Genomic DNA, 21861 nt, shown 5'->3' with positions numbered 1-21861 from the left:
GAATCTTATAAAGAAGCAATTATTACCCTGTGGATTTTTGGCATCATTGCATCACTTCTGGGTCTATTATTACAAATATCTCTACTCATTATGGTGAGAAAAGGAAGAAAATTCGATGAAATCATCGTGTGCCAAATGACATTTGCCAGAACTATGTATACAGTTTTAGAGTATTATTTCTCCTACCACGTACAATATGCTAGTTTTATAACCAAATTGTTCATATATTTCTTGTATATATACTTCGACGTAGTCTCACTTATGCTTATGTTTGTTTTTACGAAAAACTTGTATAATAAGGTAGTGATAGTTTTTCCATTTAAGTCATACAATTTAGTCTTAATATCGGCATTTATTTGGATTGTTTCTATACCGGTTGGTATTTTATGTCCTGTTTTGTTAAACCTTCGGAATGGTTCTTTTAGTATATTCTATAAAGTGTATGCTTACATTAAGTTCATTGTTTGCTGTCTCAATGCTATAATCTTTATTAGAATTATTCGCGTCTCCTTCAAAAACATAGATAAGCAGACGAATATTAGGGATTTTTTGAAAACTGCTTTAATGGCTTTCATTTTAGTAACAGTGACTTGCCTTCAAGTGTTAGTAACGGATTTGATATCATTTCTATACGATAAAATAAAAAGTGATCTGCTAGTATCGGTATTTTGCGTTATATACTCGTACCAGGCGTGTATAAATACCGGTATATTTATCGTTTTAATTAAAACTAAGGTAAACAGTCCATTAAGTCGACTGTTCTCAGTATACTTCAATGTTGGCTTATCAGTTACATCTGTTTGAATTGGCCTTATTGGTTTTATCACTAATTTAGCGCATAACCCAATTTTTTTTGCTATCTTATGAATGAGTGGCCTACTTATATTTACTAGGTACCTACTTACTTATTTTCATTAAATTTTGCATTTAAAGTTCTAAAATGCTTATAAAAATAAAAATATTGGTGTAAACGATTATGCTTAGGAATAATCTTATTAATAAAATTATAAAAAAAGTTATGTATTTTATTAACAATCCTGGTAACAGGGCCGCCATTTTTTGAAGTAGGTACGTTCGTAGGAGTCAAAAGGTGCGTAAACCCCGTGCCAATATTTCAATAATAGAACATTTTTTTGCCTTTTCTGTCAAATCCAGTGATTCTAATTAAACTGAATTTCATATTTTAGTGCCATTACCATGTCAAATGCAAAAAAAATTATGGAAAATCGGAAAGATGCTGTCGCACTATATGCAGAATCGCGGGATGCAGAATCTCACATAGCTTGCATTACTCTACATACAGCATGTTGAGAAGTAATTGAAACACATTTAATTAATGGCACGGTATTACACGCCACAAGGGCGGTTGTCATGACGTGTAGGAAGCGTCTAGTCTGTCGACACTCGCCGGACGCTAGTCTAGTACCTACTACGCACCAAAGAAAACGCCGATTTTTCCATTTTCATCTCTCGGAAAAGTTTTATTGCTGTTTTATTTCAGTGCAGTGTATTTACTATCTGCGATCGTTCCAAAAAAAGAACGAGAATCGTAGACTTCATTTTCAATATTAAAGAGTGATAAGCCTGCTGAACTGAAAAAGAAACGAAAATCGTACGATTCTATTTCAATGTTTAGTTCGATTTGCACTGTGGAGTTGATGAAACGAAAAGTGTACAATCTAAGGCCGTAAATAAATGAAAAAAAAGACAATTGTACCTATAATATGTGTCTATCGTGGTAGAGTTCGAAATTCAAACTGATTGGTTTTTTTCAGACAAGTGTGTTCTATATCCGCAGACGATCATAAAAAGAACGAAAATAGAATGTGTGTTTACGACTTGGATCGTGAATTCTAAATAACTAGAATTTTATTTCTTTTTTCAGTGAAATTAACAATCTACAAAAATAATGAATGCACGTGTAAATACATTCATGCCTAGTTAAGTGTAAATAGGTACCACAATGACATAGGTAGTGATAACGAATATAATTCTATAGTTTTAAATTTGCAATGACTCATTCAACCAAATGAAATTTTTATTCCCCAGTTTGTACCTTCAGCTTCTGTGTCGGTCAACAGAAATAGATTCAAGCGCGTGTGACGTAGCATTTAAATTCAGTGTTAGTAAATAGTGAATGAGAGACTGAATTGAACAGTATTTAACATTGAGTGAGTAGGTAACTGAATGATAGAATGAGTTTAGCGTTTCTGAAAATAGTGATGTAAAGTAAATAAATAAATCGTGGATTTTTGACAAATAAATACGAGATTGTGTATTTTTAGAATCCATAAAATAAATAGTTGATAAGTGAAAAATATAATATTAAAACTTTTGAATGCATTCCAATGATAAGTAGGTTGGATCGTAGGTAGCTGTTTACAAAACAGTGACACCAAATGAAAAAGTAAGTATCTTTTTATTTAATTGTTTAAAATATTTAAATAAGTAGGTAAATCAAAGGATTATTCCTAAAAGAGTAACAATAATAATAATTATGCTCTACATGATTTTACGATCGAGATTTTGCTAGAAGATTGTAAGTTTCATCAAAATTAGTTCAGTCGTCATCATCATCACTTCAACCCATCGCTGGCCCACTACTGAGAACGGGTCTTCTCTCAGAATCTCAGAATGAAAATGGTTAAGCCATAGTCCACCACGCTGGCGGACTTCGCATTTATGGTACGAGTATTAGTATGGATTCCATTATCGTTTATCGGTTTTAAAAAAGCTTTTTCTAACTGTGTCAGTTACTGTAGTTCTCCTACATATCTCATTCCAAATTTGATCACGTAGAGAAACTCCAAGCATTGCTCTCATTTTCATCATAATGAATATTATAATTAATAGGTTAGGTGCCTATGTATGTAGAACAGATAAGTATTTCATGTCGGTCACATTACGCTAAAGTCCAGACATTATTAAAATATGCCGCCGATCTGTCGACGAAAATAATCCGCAATCCACTCCAAACCACTTTATATTCAGGGCTTACGTCATAGCTTATAGTTATGCTGCTCCTCGATTCTTATGCCCTGGTATCTAGCTCTGGTAAATCAAAACTACACAATATAGAATATTTTTTGTACATATAAAAATTTTTGTGATAAGTTTTTTCTACATGAAAATACATATATTCAGAAAAATTCAAAAAATTCAAAAATATTTATTTCGATAAAACAATTTCACATACCTATTTAGTGCGTAGAAATTGGGGCCATCCCAGTAAGTTACTATAGTCGACGCATTTTAAACTGAGTCGTCGAGTTATCTGTCTGTTTCGCTCCCACTTACCCACGACCTGTAAGTGCGAGCGAAACACACAGATAATTCGACTACTCAGTTTAAAATGCGTCGACTATAGTATTACTACTACTTAGTACTTACGGCAGGCGGCTCCGCTCTTCCATAACATCTAATAAAATTGAAAGAACTATATTTTATTTTATTTTATTTTATTTTTATTTATTAAATTAACTTACGGCTACTTACACTAATACATTAAAAAAACTTAATTCTGAAAATATAACTAACTAAATGTAGTCGCCAATAATTTATAAGTTAGTACAACATTTACAAACATATGTGACAAAATAAAAATGCATACATCAATTAGGTACAGAGAAGACTCAAGACTTCCAATAGGTATACAAAGATCTTTTCCCGAAACCTATACAAAGAGTCAGAATTAATGTCAATGACAGAGCTGTGGTGGTTAAGAGTATAGATAGATAGATAGAAATACTTTATTGTACACAAAATATTAGATGAACAAGCCGAAAAATAAAGAAACTAAAAACTAAAAAACAATTGTATGCAAAGGCGGCCTTATTGCTCAGAGCATTCTCTACCAGGCAACTATTGGTGAAAAGAGAAACTAGGTGTGTTGGATAGTAGGTACTTACACGCAACACAGAAACTTATGTAGTAGTATAAAATTATTTAATTCAATTCAATTCAAATTTCTTTATTGCTAATATGGGTAAACAGTGTAACAGAAACAGGGTAATTATATTATATAAATAAATGAATAATTAAATTTTATTAATAAACATTATAAATAACTATTTAAGTAATACATACATAACTATCATACATACATACCTACATACTAGGTACCTACGCTAGAAGAATAATCAAAATCTACAATGTATGCCGTTATCCTATGACTAGTTTTGTAGTTGTAATTCGTTGATGAAAATAGCTCTACTATTCAGCATTGTAGTACTCTTAATAGATACATGTAAACAAAATAGAGATTCATGCCAACAGTTCCGCGTATTGCAAGGTCTAGTACAGACTCTAATAGTTTGACCCTATTAAGAGTTGCATATCATTTTACTTAATATAATATTTTTGAAGGGCTTCTGTGCAAACTGCAAAGTCATATTATAACAAAAAAAAAACCGTAAAAATATCAAAAAAAATTGGACTTACTGTGTACTTTGGCGTTTGATATCACCATAAGCAGTTTTGTCATTTGAAACATACATCAAAAACATACAATTTTCCGATGGCTGTGCCCGTTTTCGTTTTGATTTAAAAATATTTACTTAAAACAATTTTTTCTACACAAAACCTACAAGGCTACTTACTCCCTCTCCTCCTCTTCGTTTTGATTTAAAAATATTTACTTAAAACAATTTTTTCTACACAAAACCTACAAGCCTACTTACTCCCTCTCCTCCTCTTCGTTTTGATTTAAAAATAATTACTTAAAACAATTTTTTCTACACAAAACCTACGTGCCTACTTACTCCCTCTCCTCCTCTCTTCTTTTTAAATTTTGGACATGGACTTATTGCAATTTTTTCTATCATTCATGGATTGTTGTTTTTATAGGTGTCTCGTCGAATTGATTCCATTATCACAAAGTATAGTTTTAGGGAAGCCGCTTTTCACAATCAAGCCTTTTGGTTCACGGACTTTGTCTTGATTTGCTATTTGTACTTGTATTTTTTTTCGCATTTACAGTAACAACATGGCTCTGCCGATGCTGAGACGGTGCTGTGGGTGTCTGTCTTTAGAAAAAGGCTGTCTCATTCTATCTATCTTGTCCACCGTAAGTAATTTTTTTAGGTTTCTCTCAAATCTCTTTCATGTACTTACCTACCATCTATGCAAGAAATAAAGTTGTTAAAGAATATTTTAGAATTTCTCTTCTGATTTGCCAGTTTCAATGTTTCAAAGAAATATACCTTAAGTACTAGAAAATCTTTGTCAATAAAACTCATCTTCATCAACCCATCGTAGGCTCACTGGGCACGAGTCTCCTCTCAGAATGAAAAAGATTTAGGCCATATTCCATCACGCTGGCCAAGTGCGGATTAGCAGACTTCACAGACTTTTGAGAAAAATATGAAGAACTGTCAGGTATGCAGTTTCCTTACGATGTTTTTCTTTCGTTAATTCAAACCAAGTGATATTTAAGTAAGTAGTTTCCTAAAATGCACAAAACTCCGAATGTTTTTTGAAAATATTTTGGGATTGAATTTCGAATGTTTTTGAAAATATGTTTGGTTGTCTGAGAATGTCGTCTCTATTCATATAGGATTACGTAAGCGGATAAAGTTCTATAGACATCCCGTGTTTTGCAGTCATAATTCATTACCTACTTTTAATTACTGTTAACGATTTTTACTACGCTTTTCTGCTCGGACCGTTAACATGTCTGGATAACGTAGATAAGTACCAAAAGGTAATAAATAACAAGGCTAGTTTGATCCATTTTACTTTGGTGTTATAGTGTTTCGAAATTCGAAATCTAACAACGTTGTCGAGTTTAGCATACTTGTACTACGCCTATAATAATTGAGATTCACTTATATTATGTTCCAGTTATTCTGCATAGCGTACATCATAGCAGGGTCGTGGTACCTACCACAACACAAAGAGAGGAAGCCAGAAGACAACCTGATCTCTATGACCATACTGATGTTTGCGACACTTTCTGCCATCAGTAATGTCGTGGCTTTGATGGGGGTTATATTAGTAAGTACTAGCTGATGCCCGCGACTTCGTCCGCGTGGAATTAGGTTTTCCAAAAATCCCGTGGGAACTCCTTGATTTTCCGGGATAAAAAGTAGCCTATTTCACTCGCCAGGTTTTTATCTATACCCACGCTCTCTATAGAGTGACATAGGCTACTTTTTATTCCGGAAAATCAAAGAGTTCCCACGTGATTTTTAAATAACTAAATCCACGCGGACGAAGTCGCGGGCATCAGCTAGATTATAATAAGGGTACTGATAAACTATATTTTCTACGCGTTTACAGGGTGTAACCAGAACGCTTGAAAAAAACAACAGCTGGTGATAGTACCTACTGATGATCAGTGATATGATACCACAAAAAAAACGTGAAAAAATGCGAAAAAAATTCCTATATTTTGTAAAATTTCACGATATATTGCAAATTAAACATCTGACGGACGCTAGAGGTCAACGAACGTTCCGTAAGTAGGTCAGTCAGCGTCAATACTCAATACCGCGTCGTAGGTGGAGCATTGACCCGAGTTTTGCACGCTATACATTGCGGGTTTGAAAAATACTAAATCACTAAAAGTACAAAATGAGGCAAATGGTTAGGTAGTATAACAATACCTAACGCTAAGTTTTTGCTAGCGTTCTGGTTACACCCTGTATAGGTGTATCAATCATCATCATCATGATCAAGCCATTGCCAGTCCACAACTGGGCACTACTATGCTCAGTATTGGGTTGATCATGATGGTGTTGATGATATACAATATAAATAATAATAAATAAATAAATAAAATCTTTAATATCTTTACAAACATGTTGATTAACAAGCTTTGGTGTAAGGCCCTGCGTCCTGAGGTAGTGTAAACTGTGTTTCAGGAGGCAGTGTCAATATATACTTACATAGATGCTCGCGATCTTGAATTCATATATTTTCATTTATTCATATATTTTTGTATACATATATTTATCCTCAAGATGTTTTAATCTTCGGCAATTATAGTTTTTGCTTTACGCAGTTTGCGTCTTGTGTTTTTGTGTAAAAACTAGAATTTGTTATTATTGAAGTACTTCAGTAGTTTTTAGGGTTCCGTACCTCAAAAGGAAAAACGGAGCCCTTATATTATGGTCACTTTGTTGTCTTTGTCTTTCAAGAAACCTACTTAGTACTACTACTTAGTACTACTACTAGTACTAGAAGTAGAGTACTTCCTGTTGAGCTAGCATCATGAAACTTGGTAGGTAGGTAGGTCTTATAGCACACGTAAAGAGGAAAAATCCGAAAACCGTGAATTTGTGGTTACATCACAAAAAAATTAAAATGTGTTTATGAACAACTATACCAAGTGGGGTATCGTATGGACGGGGTTTACGGTTTACCTGTGTCCTGTAGGTACATTCTAAAACCGATTTTTATTTATTTTTATGCATTATAGTTTTTGATTTCTCGTGCCAAATGTCGAAAAAATACGACTGCAGCACGGAACCCTCGGTGCGCGAGTCTGACTCGCACTTGGCCGGTTTTTTATTTATACTTAACATCACGTTTCAAAAATATCGTAATAAAAACTCATTCTACCTAGTTGTTCACAAAACACGTCTTCTCATTGTTCAAAGATTTATCTCACACTATGTTATTTAGAAGTATCTACATACAAGTACATACATATAGATAAGTAATAATTAATGAACAGATTTTTCTGTATTGCCAGCTGCAATGCATGTATGCAATGCATATGCAACCAGCGTGGCCTCCTCAGTCCCTCTTGGTAAAGCAGAGGTTCTTACTTGTGAAATGTTATTCCTTCTATTTTACGTTAGCTTCGGCTATTGTAGCCTAGTGTACTGCAACCCACCATTGCACAATAACTTCAAAAACAACAAAACAAATCAATTATTTCTTTGCAATACTTGAGTCAACATAACCTAACTTCACGTTGTTTGTCAAGATCTTACGTACAAATACATCTTGACAAACAAAAAAGTGGCCACGGTGATAAGGATAGAAAATAATCATTTTGTCACGTTCTAATAAGAGCCTAAATGCATTTAGCTATCTCGCTCTAACAGTGAGAGTTACAATAGGGCTAGTACAGGTATTTATTCTGAGACGAGTACGAAACGAATAAAGCTCAAAACATAGACCTATATCACTCAGGACGGTCTGCTACGAAGAGTCAAAGAAAGCAGGGTCAAAAATGTCAATACTTAATATTAAATAAATAAATAAATAATAAATTTATTCATAAAAACACAATGTAATCAATTCACACTTACAAGATTAACATTAAAAAAAATACTCTCTGGCATGCTTTCCTCACGAGGATTTCCTTTAAAAGCAGGTGATAATTTTTTAAATTAAGTATTAATGAGAGATATTTAATAACTGCTCTCCGTTCTTCCCATTCCAGCATCGCCCAGGCTGCCTCCAGCTGTCTCAGCTGTTCAACTCCGTGTTCATCCTGTGCATATTCCTGGTGGCAGTGATCGCGTGCCTCTTCAGTCCCGAGCTGCAGCCCTACATGCAACAGCCTGGATACTTAGCTGCCATCGTCATATTCATTATCGCTAAAGCAGGTAAATACCTTTCAGAGCCTTGAAGGTTTTAGCCTGTCTAGTAGTCCGCCATTTTCTTCTATTATTTTCAAAACAGCTGCCACGTAAAAAACCTGTATTAATTGATAGCTAGCATTTTCCCCCTAATGTCTGGTATAAGACATACCTGCCTGCAAATTTCATGATTCCAGGTCAACGGGAAGTACCTTTCTAGACAGACCGACGGACAGGCAGACATACAGAAAGACAATTAAAGTGATCCTATAAGGGTTCCGTTTTTCCTTTTGAAGTACGGAGCCCTAAAAAAGAATCGACTCCAATAGGTGCACTGGTGGCAGTGATGTCCTCTCTTTGTACCTGAGACCTGAGTCGGCGCGCAGAAGCCTGAGAACCATCTTCGTACTTATTATTGCTAAAATTGGTAAAAATTTCATACTTTACAACCTCTCTCACCAAAAGCAACGCAAATTAAACTGTAACGCTATACAAATAAGTCTGTTTTACACTAAAGAGCAATTGTGTTCCACTAGACAGTAGACACCCAGCGCAACGATAAGCTTACGTTTTCACTTTTCAAACACTAATAATTTCTATTCTTATTTAAATCCGGAACTCCGGATCCGGAACGGAAAATCCGGATTTTTATTAGATATGCCAACGATAAATTGTAACAACAGTCACAAACATTAAAAACAGGTCACAAACAATTCCAGTACTACTGCAATCATCAATTATAGGCATATACAGCATTACGTAGGTCTCCGGTTCAAATTTTGTTAACAAGCTGCATTTATGGTTTCGGTATACCCCGTAAAAACCTATTATTATTGGTACATACCTTGGGCTGACGTATGGTTTCAATATTCAATCTACCTATAATCTATCGATAGGTTTATTTAGCAATGTAATTTTTGAAAAATAAAAAGTAGATAAGTAATTTATCGGCACACTACAGATAAATTGAATATTAAAACCGGACGTTAATAAACCTTCCAGAATAGCATGGTTCTATTGAATCACTTACCATCACGTAAGATAGCAAACAACTTGTCAAAGAATTAAAACATTTCTCTAGCGCGACTAATTTCGATGCAGCGACATCTATTATGTAATGTGCAAGTTGCTATGTTATAACAATGTTTTTTTTCTTTTTTCAGTGTACTACGCGTATTACGTAACTATAATAAACAGCCTGTATAGGAAGATGAAGATGTATGGTGACACCGCCTTGCCTATATAACAGACTTGCCTATAAAAGAAGTACTGTTGCCTATACACAATACTTGTGCCTATGTGAAATATATTGTTTATATAGAAGACTGCTAGTTGCTACATCTCAAACAAATGTGATCAAATACGCTTTTTAAAGTTAATGTAATTTGTAGTTTTTTATGGAGAATAAATTAATGTAAGTTACTTAATTTGTATTTTATTATTTTAAGTATACTGTTTGCACAGGTTTGGCTCATAGGTATACAATAAGGGGCCAAATTTGATCTAATTTAGAACAATATCAGTCTGACATAATGTTCTCGACCAACGAAAATTTCATCTCAATCGGTATAATATAACGTGATTCACGCACACTCGCAATATTATTAATACTATTAAAAATAATAATTACTATAATATTATATAAATTTTAATGCTACAGTTTTTAAATATCCTGTTCATATACCTAGTATAAAATAACAATGTTAAATTTGTTATATTATAACAATGTAAGTACCTAGAACAAGTTGCAATATCTGGACGTATTTTTCCAATCGATTTCCGATCAAATGGATTTATAATTGCTACGTAAGTATTTTTCAATGGTAAAATTAGTGTAAGAATATACGACAAATAAAACAAAAAATAAAGTTGTTGACTTCGTTTATTTTGCAATATTAAATGCGTTTAACAAAGCGATTGTACAACAGTCAGAAACATCAAAATTTTCTATAAAATCAATATAAATTTCACATTGTTTTTGTAAATAAGTATGACAACATTTAAAGCGTTACCAATTGATCATTAGTTGTGGAAACATTACCAGTTTTAGTAAAAAACGAGTCTATTCACATACTTTATAATAAAAATAAAAAGGATGTTGCTACAGAGGTAAGCGACAAGCGTCTATAAAACTATAATTTTCTATCTATAAGATTTCACTGTAAACGCTGCCTGGAAATTGTAAGGACAGATTTCTCCCAAGAGAGAATAAAATCAAAAATCGATGGTCAAAAACCCTTTCAGGCTATCTCGCAAAAGTGCAGCTAATAATAATTTTACTATTATAATTTTATATGCTATATAATTATAATTATAATATATAATAATAATTATATATTATAATTATAATTATATAATATATAATTATAATTATAATTATAATTATAATTATAATTATATAATATATAATTATAATTATATTATAATTATATATTATAATTATAATTATATTATATATTATAATTATAATTATGCTATATATTATAATTTTATATGCTTTAGCTGCGCGAATCGTCTAGTCTAGACTTCATATTTTATGAGACTACAATTGCTATATAAATGGTAAATACTGCAGCATAAAAAAATCATACAAAATTTAAGAGTGCTTAAGAAGGTGGCGGGCAGTGGCTGTATAAGGAAGGCAGAGGACTATGTGTGGTGGCGCGCTCTTGGGAAGGTTTATGTGCAGTAGTGGACACAAACAGGTTGATTGATTAACAGTGGTTTATTTCGAATCCTATTCGTTTAGTATGTGATCAGACCGTTTGGTAATAATTTTTACAAAACAGGTTCAGGATATATTTAGGTAGATATATGTAGGTACGTTGTATAGGAGTACATTCATTTAAAGGGATATGCGATAATATATAAACATCAAAGTTCTAGATATGTAACAAGATATTTTATAAGTTCCATTAATTGTAACGTTATCTAAGAAAATTTTATAATGTTTTATTTATGGATAGTTATAATAAATTTATATAGGTATTTATCTTTTTATTTGAACCGCTAAAGAAGTGAATTTGTCAAGCAGACTGTATGTGCAGGCTATATAATTAAGATGTTATAAAATCTAGTTATATAACAAGCTATAATTATGTGTTATTGAATTTGGTATTAAAAGTTTTATAACATGTGACATATTGTTTAATAATATTATAAATCATATGATTTATCATATGATTTTGGATACCATATGGTATCCAAAATGTTATACTTTATAAATAACACACTTGTTATAGTCTGGACGAATCTTAAGCAATTCAAAGTCATTTCTTTTTCGTTTATAGAGGACAGAGAGGTAATAGACACGATCTATATAACTAATTAAAGCGAAGGACGTCTTATTGTCGTTTTTTATAAATTATTTTTGTGCCTACACAGTTACATTACACGCAGTTATATAACTTACAAGTTTCAATACACTGAACCGACTATTACATACACCGTTGCTATTTTTTTTTAATATAAAACTTCATAATTTTTTAACACCTTAAGTACGACTTGTCCCATAAGAACCCAATATCTACACTGCGAAACTTAAATCATGATTTCTATCATGCCTCCGTAGCTGTTCTACTGTTACTGGTGTAACAGGTGTTATAGTTGTATATAACTAAACACGAATAAAACTCGTTGAAGGTTGTCTACTTAGGTATTATAAAAGTAAAACTTCTTAAAAACGCAAGTAGGAAATAACATTTACAATGCGTGGTAGCTATGTTTTATAAAATAAAAATCCGCACGGAGATGTTTTGCAGTGTAGATCTACCCTAAGTATTTACTTAATCAATTAGACCGTTTTATTTCCCATTAATAATTAATTATATTTTGGGCCCGTACTTACTACATAATTACATCAAAGGGCCTATCCGCAAACTTTCCGCTATGAGCGAAATTTTAGGGCGACACGGCGAGCGGCGAAAGCAAATTTTCTAGAAATATGTCTAATTAATTTACCCTGCCGGCAAATCCATGCTGTCAGGTGATATAGTTGGTAGGAAAGACATTCCGAACCAGTGGTAGATGCATATTATGATGATAATATGACGATTCAAAAATACTTGAAAAAGTTTAATTAAATAAAAAATATTTTTTATTTTATTTATTTATTATACTTTATAGATAAAGACGCCTTGAAAAAAGCCCATTAGGGGAATAGGTTTAATAAATAAATTGCATTACTAAAATAGTTTAAATATCTGCAGCTTTGCCCGAAAATAGATGCCGTCCGACGTAACACTGTGTGATGAACAGGTTTGATAAAACTGCTCCGCTTTACAGGTCAGCTTGTTTCTATCTTAGATCTTTTACCTCCAGATCTCCAGTCTAATGCTAATAATAATTCATTAATTGATCATCGAATAAAAACAAAACAAAGGCTTGTTTTTATTACACTGATCGTAAACGCGGGCGACCAGCACATAGCTAACTAGTCAAGGTCAACTTGCCAAATCGAGTTGTTTTATTATCGCACTGTACTCTGTTAGCTTTGACTGTTCAGCGTTACTCAGGAATGCTTTAATGTATGCATTATTTTACTAATACATATTGACCTGTCAGCGCTGAAACAGTGTGAGAGGAAAACTGGTCATTGCAGTCGGATGCCGTTGGGTTCACCCAGCTTGCCGCTTTGCTCGCCGGGCCACTAAATTTCACGAGCAGGCCGTAATGAACACCCATACAATCGATTAACTATTTTATTATTAACTTTCTTGTTCGATTAGAAAGTATGATTAAATTAATAATTATATAAATGAATTTCATATAGGTAGCTAATTTAAATTATAAATTATTATCCGAAAGTACTCAGGTAGGTAGGTATGTCATATAAAGGATCCATTTGAATGGTAATTTGATGATTAAAAATATGTAAGTCTGCGCCTGATTTTTAACAGCGATTTATATTTGTAGAGTGAATACAAATACAACATTCATAAAATTATAAATTAGTTTTGTTTCTAGTAAGGTAAATTATTGTACAACTATAATATGTTTGTGTCAGCGAGTCGGTACTTGGTACAGTGGTAAATAAAGATACAAAATCAGTATATTTATACAAGAATATATTCAAGTACCTCAATATCGATAGAAATGTTAAATATAGTAAAGTTTTAAATATAGTAGGTATAGAATAATTCAAAATATTAAGTATATTGTGACATAAATACAGTCGACTATTTAGACTGAGTATATTAATAAAAAATGACTATATATTATTATGTTTTATACTAATTTTATAAATTATCTTGATTAGTAAAAATAAATTCCTTTAAAAAATATTATCTTTGAAAAATTTGAAAAAAGACTTTTTTATAAAACTAATATTGTACCCTGTTAATGAGGCCAATTAAACATTTATAAAAAATTGGATTTAACAACAATTTTTGTAAATAGTTGGAATATTATAATAAAAGTTAAAAAATATTTTAACTTAATCTAAAATAAATAAGGTTCTTTAATATTTTGGTGTACTATATAATATTAAACAAAAACTATAGTGTTACCTACACTACGCTAAGAGTGTAGCGTACGCCCGTAAAAATAAATAATAATAAATCCATCCCCTACTAAGACTTTGTATAGGTATCTAGTTTCGAAAACGGAATTCGATAGGTGGTGGTATTTTTGTAAACTTTGTGTAATAGATACATTTCGAAATATGCAAATTCGTACTAAGGATAGATATTTTGAGTTTTGAGTTATTACAACATTCACAACCATAATATAAATATTATTTTCCATTAAAAAACGTGATTACATAACTCCATCGATGTATATAGATAGGCCCCTTGTAGATATGAAAGTCATAAAACCAATATTTTCAAAATTATTTTATTGATTGACTAGCTTATGCTCGCGACTTCGTCCGCGTGGACTACACAAATTTCAAACCCCCTGTTACACCCCCTTAAGGGTTGAATTTTCCGAAATCCTTTCTTAGCGGATGCCCGAGATTGGACAATTTTTGAGAAGCTAGACGTTTTGTTAAGTGGACCTTTTGATGTTGGACCTTTTAATACTGGATCTTTTGAAAATGGACGTTTTGATACTGGACTTGTTGATACTGGACGTTTTAGGACACTGGACATTGTGGGACTGGATTTTACGGGACACTGGGCACTTTAACATACTAGACATTCTAGGAGACTAGATACTGTCAACCGAAGCCAACCTAGGCAGTTAGAATAATAGGTAAATCTTGCTAATTAACGTTTAGAAAAATAATAAAGACGAAAATTTTCACAACAGAACGGATTTCTTTCGTATCCAAGCGCAAAACTAGACAACAGACAACAGACCAACAATATAATAATTGTTCAGGTGCGTCAACAAAAAAAGTTAAAATGACTCATATTTTAAGTAAACATAATCCTAAGAATGTTTAAAAATTTAAATATACGAAGATATAGAAAAACTATTGAATGCATAAATTGCACAAAATATCTTCAGACCTTGAAAGACAGACACTCACTCACATACATACATACATACACACACAAACACACGCGCACGCGTTTGGGAAGGCACTGCCTAAATACGGCCTATCCTAATTTAGGGGCTAGGACTCCATAAAAGTTATATCAGGTATATAGGTACTTAAAAGAATTTTGATTAATAAATGTTACTTTCATTTTCGTGGACGCATTTACTTAGTACTAGCTACTGCTCGCGACTTCGTCCGCGTGGACTACACAATTTCCAAATTTGGCATTATCTGCATGCAAAATTTTAGCTCGATCCATCCAGTAGTTTCAGGTGTGCGTTGATAGATCAGTCAGTCAGTCAGTCAGTCAGTCAGTCAGTCAGTCACCTTTTCCTTTTATATATTTAGATGACAATTTATAGGCCTATCTACTATACATCGATGTGTAAGACAGATTCAAACACATAGGCAATAACTAGGAACATTCGCTGTCTTTTATTAGTTTGAGTTAATAGATACAATTGATTCGTTGATATAGATATAGGGACATGATAGTAGGTACATAGAAAATCATAGGATCAGTAGCCTTAGTATAAGATTTTACATTTCACCAACATCGAAACACAATAGTGTGAAATGAATCTAAAGATCCTTGATTGAAAGTAGAAAAATCAGTATCATTCGTGTTATCGCATTTGTAGTTGCCGCCTTTTGACACGGAAATCACGTGATCTGTTGCGAGAAAGCCATCTTCAGTCGATTGTATAAATGCGGGTGGTTGGTGGTTTTTAAGCTAGTCTCGTTTCGAGTTGAGACTCGACCGACTATTAAATGCTTTTTGTGTTTAGGCCGCCATTTTGATAGAGTGGTTGCAATAGGAATTATTGTGCCCTAATCAAGTTAATATTGCAGTTAGGTTATTATAAAAGGTAAGACTCTCGATAAAGCTTATCGAAAGTCTGCGCGTTGTGATTAATATTTAATTTCACTTCTGGTATGTTTATACCCATTTTAATTTCACAAGGTTTCGGCTTGGTTGGTAAAATGTGAAATCTCATACGAAGATATGCAACGAACCAAAAACTTAATTTGCTGTACCTAATCCGCTGAAACCGTCCGTTTCCGTTGTCCATTTCAGCGGATTACAGCAAATTAAGTTTTTGGTTCATTGCATATCATGGACTTCCGCAAAGTAACGCCTGCTTCTATACAACTCATACGAAGATACATTTGCAGTAAGGTTAATATTAAAGTTAAACTTATCCTTTGCATCCGTATGATTTGATAGACCCAGCCGCGAAAATTCAAATTTTAGTTAGTTTTTCGAAAATAGTAGACTAGTCATACATCGAAGGCTTATGGTAATGAGTCCGCAAAGGACATAACATTTATGCATCTACATGTTTTTCCATAAAACTTTGGTCAAAAATACTCATTTACTTCATATTTTGTGCAAATCTGGGAAAATTCAGAAAATTATCTTTCAGGAACAAACATGAAGTAGGTAACTGAGTATTTTTGACAAAATGTTTTTATGTAAAACCATGTAGATGCATAAGTGATTAGCCCATAAGCTTTCGATGTATGATTAGTCTACTATTTTCGAAAACTAACTAAAATTTGAATTTTCGCGGCTGGATCTATCAAATCACCTTAAGGTTATATTTTAAGGGTCAGTTATTCAGGGTTCCATAACTTTTGAACAACATTTACCTTGTTCAAGCCGATCATGGACAAGTTTACAGTACACCGTCCTCGTTGATTGATATTAAATAGCTCCGGATCACAACTATGTAGTACAAGTTCTCAGCTGAAAAGTAATTTTAGTATATTAATCTCGCAGAAAAAAGAAAAGGGTGTACTTCTGAAAAGCACATAGTAGACCAGTAAATAAAGCCGTTTTTTTTGGTCAACCTCACACTAAATTTCTGATCCAATTTTATTTTATTTTTAGGTTAAGCGTCACTTACTGACCATAAAATCACAAAATGCTGACAGATCCAGGTGGAGCTTCGATCGCAATCTTGAAGGAAAGTTTTTGGCCGATATCTCGCAAACTATCCACTTTAGGGCAAAGTTATGCAAATCTTTATTGTAGAAAATAAAATTTCGCATCTTTTGTTTCGTGTAAACTTTTTTGCAAAACTTGCCGTTTACGATTTATGGCCGATTGTATGAACCGGTTTTTCTATTTCGGCCGATAACTTTTAAAATATTGGAAAAACCGGTTCATTAAATCGGCCATAAATCGTAAACGGTAAGTTTTGCAAAAAAGTTTACAGAAAACAAAAGATGCGAAATTTTATTCTCTACAATAATGGTCTGAATAACTTTTTACATAATCACCCCGCCGAGCGAAGCCGAGACGGGTCACCTGCTAAAGAATATTTAAGAAGATACATACCTAAAAATAGAATTTGTGATATCACATGGCCAGCTCCCATTTGGAACAGCGTCTTGAGGAAGGCGATGAGGTGGAGCACCAGGAACACTATCCAGAAGATGCAGTACCTTTTTATTATGCCACTCCTTTCCTGAAATGAAAAAAAAAACACTAGCACGTATAGGGTTCCGTACCAGAAGGGTGCCAACCGGACCCTATTATGTACTTTGTCTCCGCTGTCTTTCCGTTCGTATGTCTATATGTGTTTCAGCGGCCTGTATCTCACGAACCGTGATAGGTAGAGAGTTGAAATTTTCGCAATAAATAAAATTCTATTGTTGTTGTATTTCTATTGCCGCTTTAACAACAAATAGGTAATAAAAAATTCAAAAAAAAGTAAGTACATAATCTTGTACGAGTGTACGGAACCCTTCCAGCGTGCATCCGACTCGCACTTGACCGATATTTATTGTTTTATCGTTATAATTATGTTCTGTGTGCTTAGTATGAGATTTTATATCTCACCGACGTTGATAGAATTCGAGCGTCGAAACACGATATCGTTAGATTAAATTGGACCTAAAGATCCTAGAGTAGATAGTGAAAAAATCCACGAGGTTTCCGCTTGGCTGTATAGACAAACTTGAGCTTTAAAACAAGGCGATTAAGGTCCTTTTTACCTTATAGACAGCCCAGACGAATATCAAGTCGAGCACAAACTTGACGAACAGGATCACAACGAGCAACGATGACGATGACGATAGTGTACACGACGGAGTACGTCCCCACGTCGACGTCGTCGTCTCGCTTCGAGTCCCACACCTCCTTGATATCGACCGCAAAGGTTATGAGGATCCCTGCCAGTCCTACTAACCTTATAGACACCCCAGACGAATATCAAGTCGCCCACAAACTTGACGAACAGCATCACGACGAGCAAGATGATGATGGTGTACACCACGGAGTACGTCCCCACGTCGACGTCGTCTCGCTTCGAGTCCCACACCGCCTTGATATCGACCGCAAAGGTTATGAGGATCCCTGCCAGTCCTACTAACCTTATAGACACCCCAGACGAATATCAAGTCGCCCACAAACTTGACGAACAGCATCACGACGAGCAAGATGATGATGGTGTACACCACGGAGTACGTCCCCACGTCGACGTCGTCTCGCTTCGAGTCCCACACCGCCTTGATATCGACCGCAAAGGTTATGAGGATCACTGCCAGGACGAATGTTAGGATCTGGAATATTTACAAAATATAACTAATAATAATAATAATCTTTATTTTCACACATTGATTTTACAAAACAATTACAAATGGAAACGATGATCCTGCAGAAGTATTAACTGTGTTGCAGTGATCATCACCCTTCTCATACAATATGACAGTATTTAACACAGACTACAGTACTAAGTAAAACGAATAGTTATATATTAATACTAGCTTATGCTCGCGACTTCGTCCGCGTGGACTACGCAAATTTCAAACCTCTATTTCACCCCCTTAGAAGTTGAATTTTGAAAAACCTTTCTTCGCGGATGCCTACGTCATAATAGCTATCTGCATGCCAAATTTAAGCCCGATCCGTCCAGTAGTTTGAGCTGTGCGTTGATAGATCAGTCAGTCAGTCAGTCAGTCACCTTTTCCTTTTATATATTTAGATTATGATTTTTTTAAGTATATAAAAATTAAATTATTAGCTTAACAAATATGTAGTGGAAAATACCAAGATATACAAGCTCAAGCAGTGAAATTGGTCTGAGTGTGTACGTGCGTGTGTGTGTGTGTGTGTGGAAATGTTAAATGTATATTAGACTTAATCACAATGCCAAGACTTCATAAGTTGCTCGATTCATCGTAAGAAAGAGTTAAAAGCCATTCAGTATTTCAGTACATAATATCTTTATAACTCTCGCCGCAGTTAGGGGATATATGTGCAGGATTTTATTGATATGGTTATACAATGAACAACTAAAGTGATAATAATGGCGACTCGCAATAGCGGTTTGACGAGGTCTATAAGTGCACACCATATAAGATCTCCGTTTTAAGTTACTTACATAAGGGTTGTAAGAAAGTTCAGAGTGTTATGTAGAATTGTTTGTTATATAAATAATTAACTAACTAAGTATTGGTAGGTAGGTAACTGCTTTTAGTTTTTAAAAGCTTTATAGGTTGTATTTTTTGCAGCAAGAGGAACCGCCAATGCGTTGCCGACTTTTCAGGAATTTGTTGACCTGCCCCTTGAATTTGCGATAGTACTAATCGTCATCATTTTCCTATAGCTACTTAGTTATTGTTTTTCTTGGTTTTTGTCGAATTTTTACAAAAAAAAATAGTAGGTAGGTAAGTCATATTATCAAGAAAATCACTTACGGAATTTACGATCCCCAGGATCATGCACCCGGTCTTCAGGTCTAACACAAAGCAGCACTTATCCACCACTGGGATATCCATTCGCGCCTTCAAAAACAAAACCTATCATTAGCTAGCTAAATTAACACTAACCTATATAGCAGTGATAGCCTAGTGGTTAGGACGTCCGCCTTCTAATCGAAGGTCGGGGGTTCGATCCCGGGCACGCACCTCTAACTTTTCGGAGTGATGTGCGTTTTAATTAATTAAATATTACTTGTTTTTACAGTGAAAGAAAACATCGTGAGGAAACCTGCATGCCTGAGATTTCTCCATAATGTTCTAAAAGGTGTGTGAAGTTTACCAATCCGCACATGACCGGCGTGGTAGACTATGGCCAAAACCCTTCTCACTCTGAGAGGAGACCCGTGCTCTGTAATGAGCCGGCGATGGGTTGATGATGATGATGATGAGGTACTTATAACACTAAATTATGTACTTTTCTGTTCCTTAAGGAATAAGTGTCACTACTATCTATTAGATGGTGAAAATTTCATGCTAACACTTATTATAAATGCGAAAGCGTATCTGTCTGTCTGCCTGCTAGCTATTCACGATTCATACGTTTATCTGATTTTGACTTAAATGGGTACAGAGGTAGTTTGCATCCCTAGGACGGACAGGATATTATGTTTTGCCCCAAAACCTCAAATAGTTCCCACGGGATTTTGAAAGGCCAATCTGGCCAGTCAGGCCGTGAAAAGGTATACCTAGACTGACAGGTAGACAAACACACTTTCGCATTTTCAATATTAGTATGGATGATGGCAATAAAGCACTCTTAAGTATAACATTGTGATGTGTTTAAAAACCAAACGCTTTTCTTTCTTTCTTAAAAATATTACACCAAAAGTCAAAAAGCTTAGGTACTTACCATTTTTATAAATATTAGTAATTGATACTGTCACAACACTGATAATTGATAAAATTGATAATTTAGCGAACTATTGCGGCTTTCCCGGTCCCGACTGGTACTAACTACAAATCGATGTGAGTGTGTAACGTCTTAATAGCACTACGGGAGAGCATTGTGGACGTCGCCGCCTGTGAGGACAATTTTGATTAAAGTTAGGAGAAATGTTAAGGGGGAGTGCTTCACTCACAGAGAATTCAACTCCTAGAATACGCATATACTTACAAGGTTTTGCATGAAACAAAATCGTAAAATGTTGGTGGGGGACAGGGGAGAATGCTTTGTTGTGATTGGTGGACTTAAAAGTCACGTAATCAAAACAATGTGCGGTATGAGGGTACCGACCGGGCGTGGGCCGACTTTTATGCTAAGCAAGTGCCTGCGCTTGGCGAGCGGGGTTGTTCGGCTATTAGGCGTCTATAGGTGGTATGATCTGTGGATTCACTGCATCTTTTGGGGATTTTTTTCTCATAATATATGAGCACTGTCTAACAACCCGTTTTGCCCCCTTATAGGTTGAATTTTCAAAAATCCTTTCATAGCGAATGCCTATTGACATAGTACCTAGCTATCTGCATGCCAAATTTCAGCTCGATCCGTCCAGAACGCTGGCAAAAACGGACACGGGTGATATTACTGATTATTTACACAAACAGTGCCAGTTTTTTTTTAATTCACAATATATTACAAATGAAACATCTGACCGACGCCAGCGGTTAACGAACGTTGCGTAGATACGCCACTTGCGGTCAATGCCGCGTGATAGGCGGTAGTCTAAAGGTCTTTACTCCACTCAAAAAATCATGTGGATCCATTGATCTGTTGCTACTTTATGGCATGTAAAATGGCATGCCGTCCCGCAAGAACCATTCGTTTTTTCAGGATAAATTCGTTGCTCTTTTGGGATGTGATTGAATTGCCAGCAGACAGAAGTCCACAAAAGATTTTTTCTTCCTCCAAAACATCACCACTATTGGGTGCCTGATGCACTTCGACCGCCCATAGTGCCAGATCCTTTTTTCAAGGCACGTGCAAAGTGTGGAATCACATGAGGACATGAAAAGAGCCTCCCCGCGCGGTGCTTAGTTTTATACCGATCACAAGCACCCGGCGTCCCTGGAACCAGTTACTACATACATGAACAAAATCAGTAGGCTGACTAATCTTTTCACCACGACGGC

At 34.5% G+C, this 21861-nt stretch overlaps 2 protein-coding genes across 3 annotated transcripts; one reads left to right on the top strand and one right to left on the bottom strand.

Moving 5' to 3' along the window:
* The first annotated feature begins 1383 nt into the window (after nt 1-1383).
* On the top strand, nt 1384-9956 carry LOC117989556 (uncharacterized). Of its 2 annotated transcripts, XM_034976919.2 has the most exons (6): nt 1385-1612; nt 1886-2407; nt 4978-5065; nt 5842-5994; nt 8396-8561; nt 9698-9956. In XM_034976919.2, the coding sequence occupies exons 2-6, from the start codon at nt 2400-2402 to the stop codon at nt 9778-9780; spliced, it is 498 nt and encodes a 165-aa protein (XP_034832810.1). In that variant the 5' UTR covers nt 1385-1612; nt 1886-2399; the 3' UTR covers nt 9781-9956. The 2 variants fall into 2 exon arrangements, with proteins under 2 accessions (XP_034832812.1, XP_034832810.1); XM_034976921.2 differs by having other exon boundaries at nt 1384-2411.
* A 6196-nt stretch (nt 9957-16152) lies between these two features.
* LOC117989560 (uncharacterized) lies at nt 16153-20799 on the bottom strand. Its single transcript, XM_034976925.2, has 5 exons — nt 20642-20799; nt 19729-19815; nt 18403-18591; nt 17366-17495; nt 16153-16771 (listed from the first exon to the last, which is right to left on the bottom strand). Exons 1-5 carry the CDS (start codon nt 20642-20644, stop codon nt 16701-16703), a joined length of 480 nt encoding a protein of 159 aa, XP_034832816.1. The 5' UTR covers nt 20645-20799; the 3' UTR covers nt 16153-16700.
* Between the last annotated feature and the right edge of the window lie 1062 nt (nt 20800-21861).

Source organism: Maniola hyperantus, chromosome 16 (assembly GCF_902806685.2).
Source record: "Maniola hyperantus chromosome 16, iAphHyp1.2, whole genome shotgun sequence".
Classification (NCBI taxonomy): Eukaryota; Metazoa; Arthropoda; class Insecta; order Lepidoptera; family Nymphalidae; genus Maniola; species Maniola hyperantus.
Note: the sequence above shows the minus strand (reverse complement) of the source record. Positions and strands in the feature narration are given on the sequence as shown.

Bases quoted from the DNA above. Each gene is read 5' to 3' on its own strand.
- LOC117989556 (XM_034976919.2), top strand. The intron at 5,066-5,841 runs GTAAGTAATTTT...ATTATGTTCCAG, and splicing joins TTCTATCTATCTTGTCCACC to TTATTCTGCATAGCGTACAT. The intron at 5,995-8,395 runs GTAAGTACTAGC...TTCCCATTCCAG, and splicing joins CTTTGATGGGGGTTATATTA to CATCGCCCAGGCTGCCTCCA.
- LOC117989560 (XM_034976925.2), bottom strand. The intron at 17,496-18,402 runs GTTAGTAGGACT...TTTTCATTTCAG, and splicing joins TCGTCTGGGGTGTCTATAAG to GAAAGGAGTGGCATAATAAA. The intron at 16,772-17,365 runs GTATGTATCTTC...ATTACTTTTCAG, and splicing joins ATCACAAATTCTATTTTTAG to CTGAGAACTTGTACTACATA.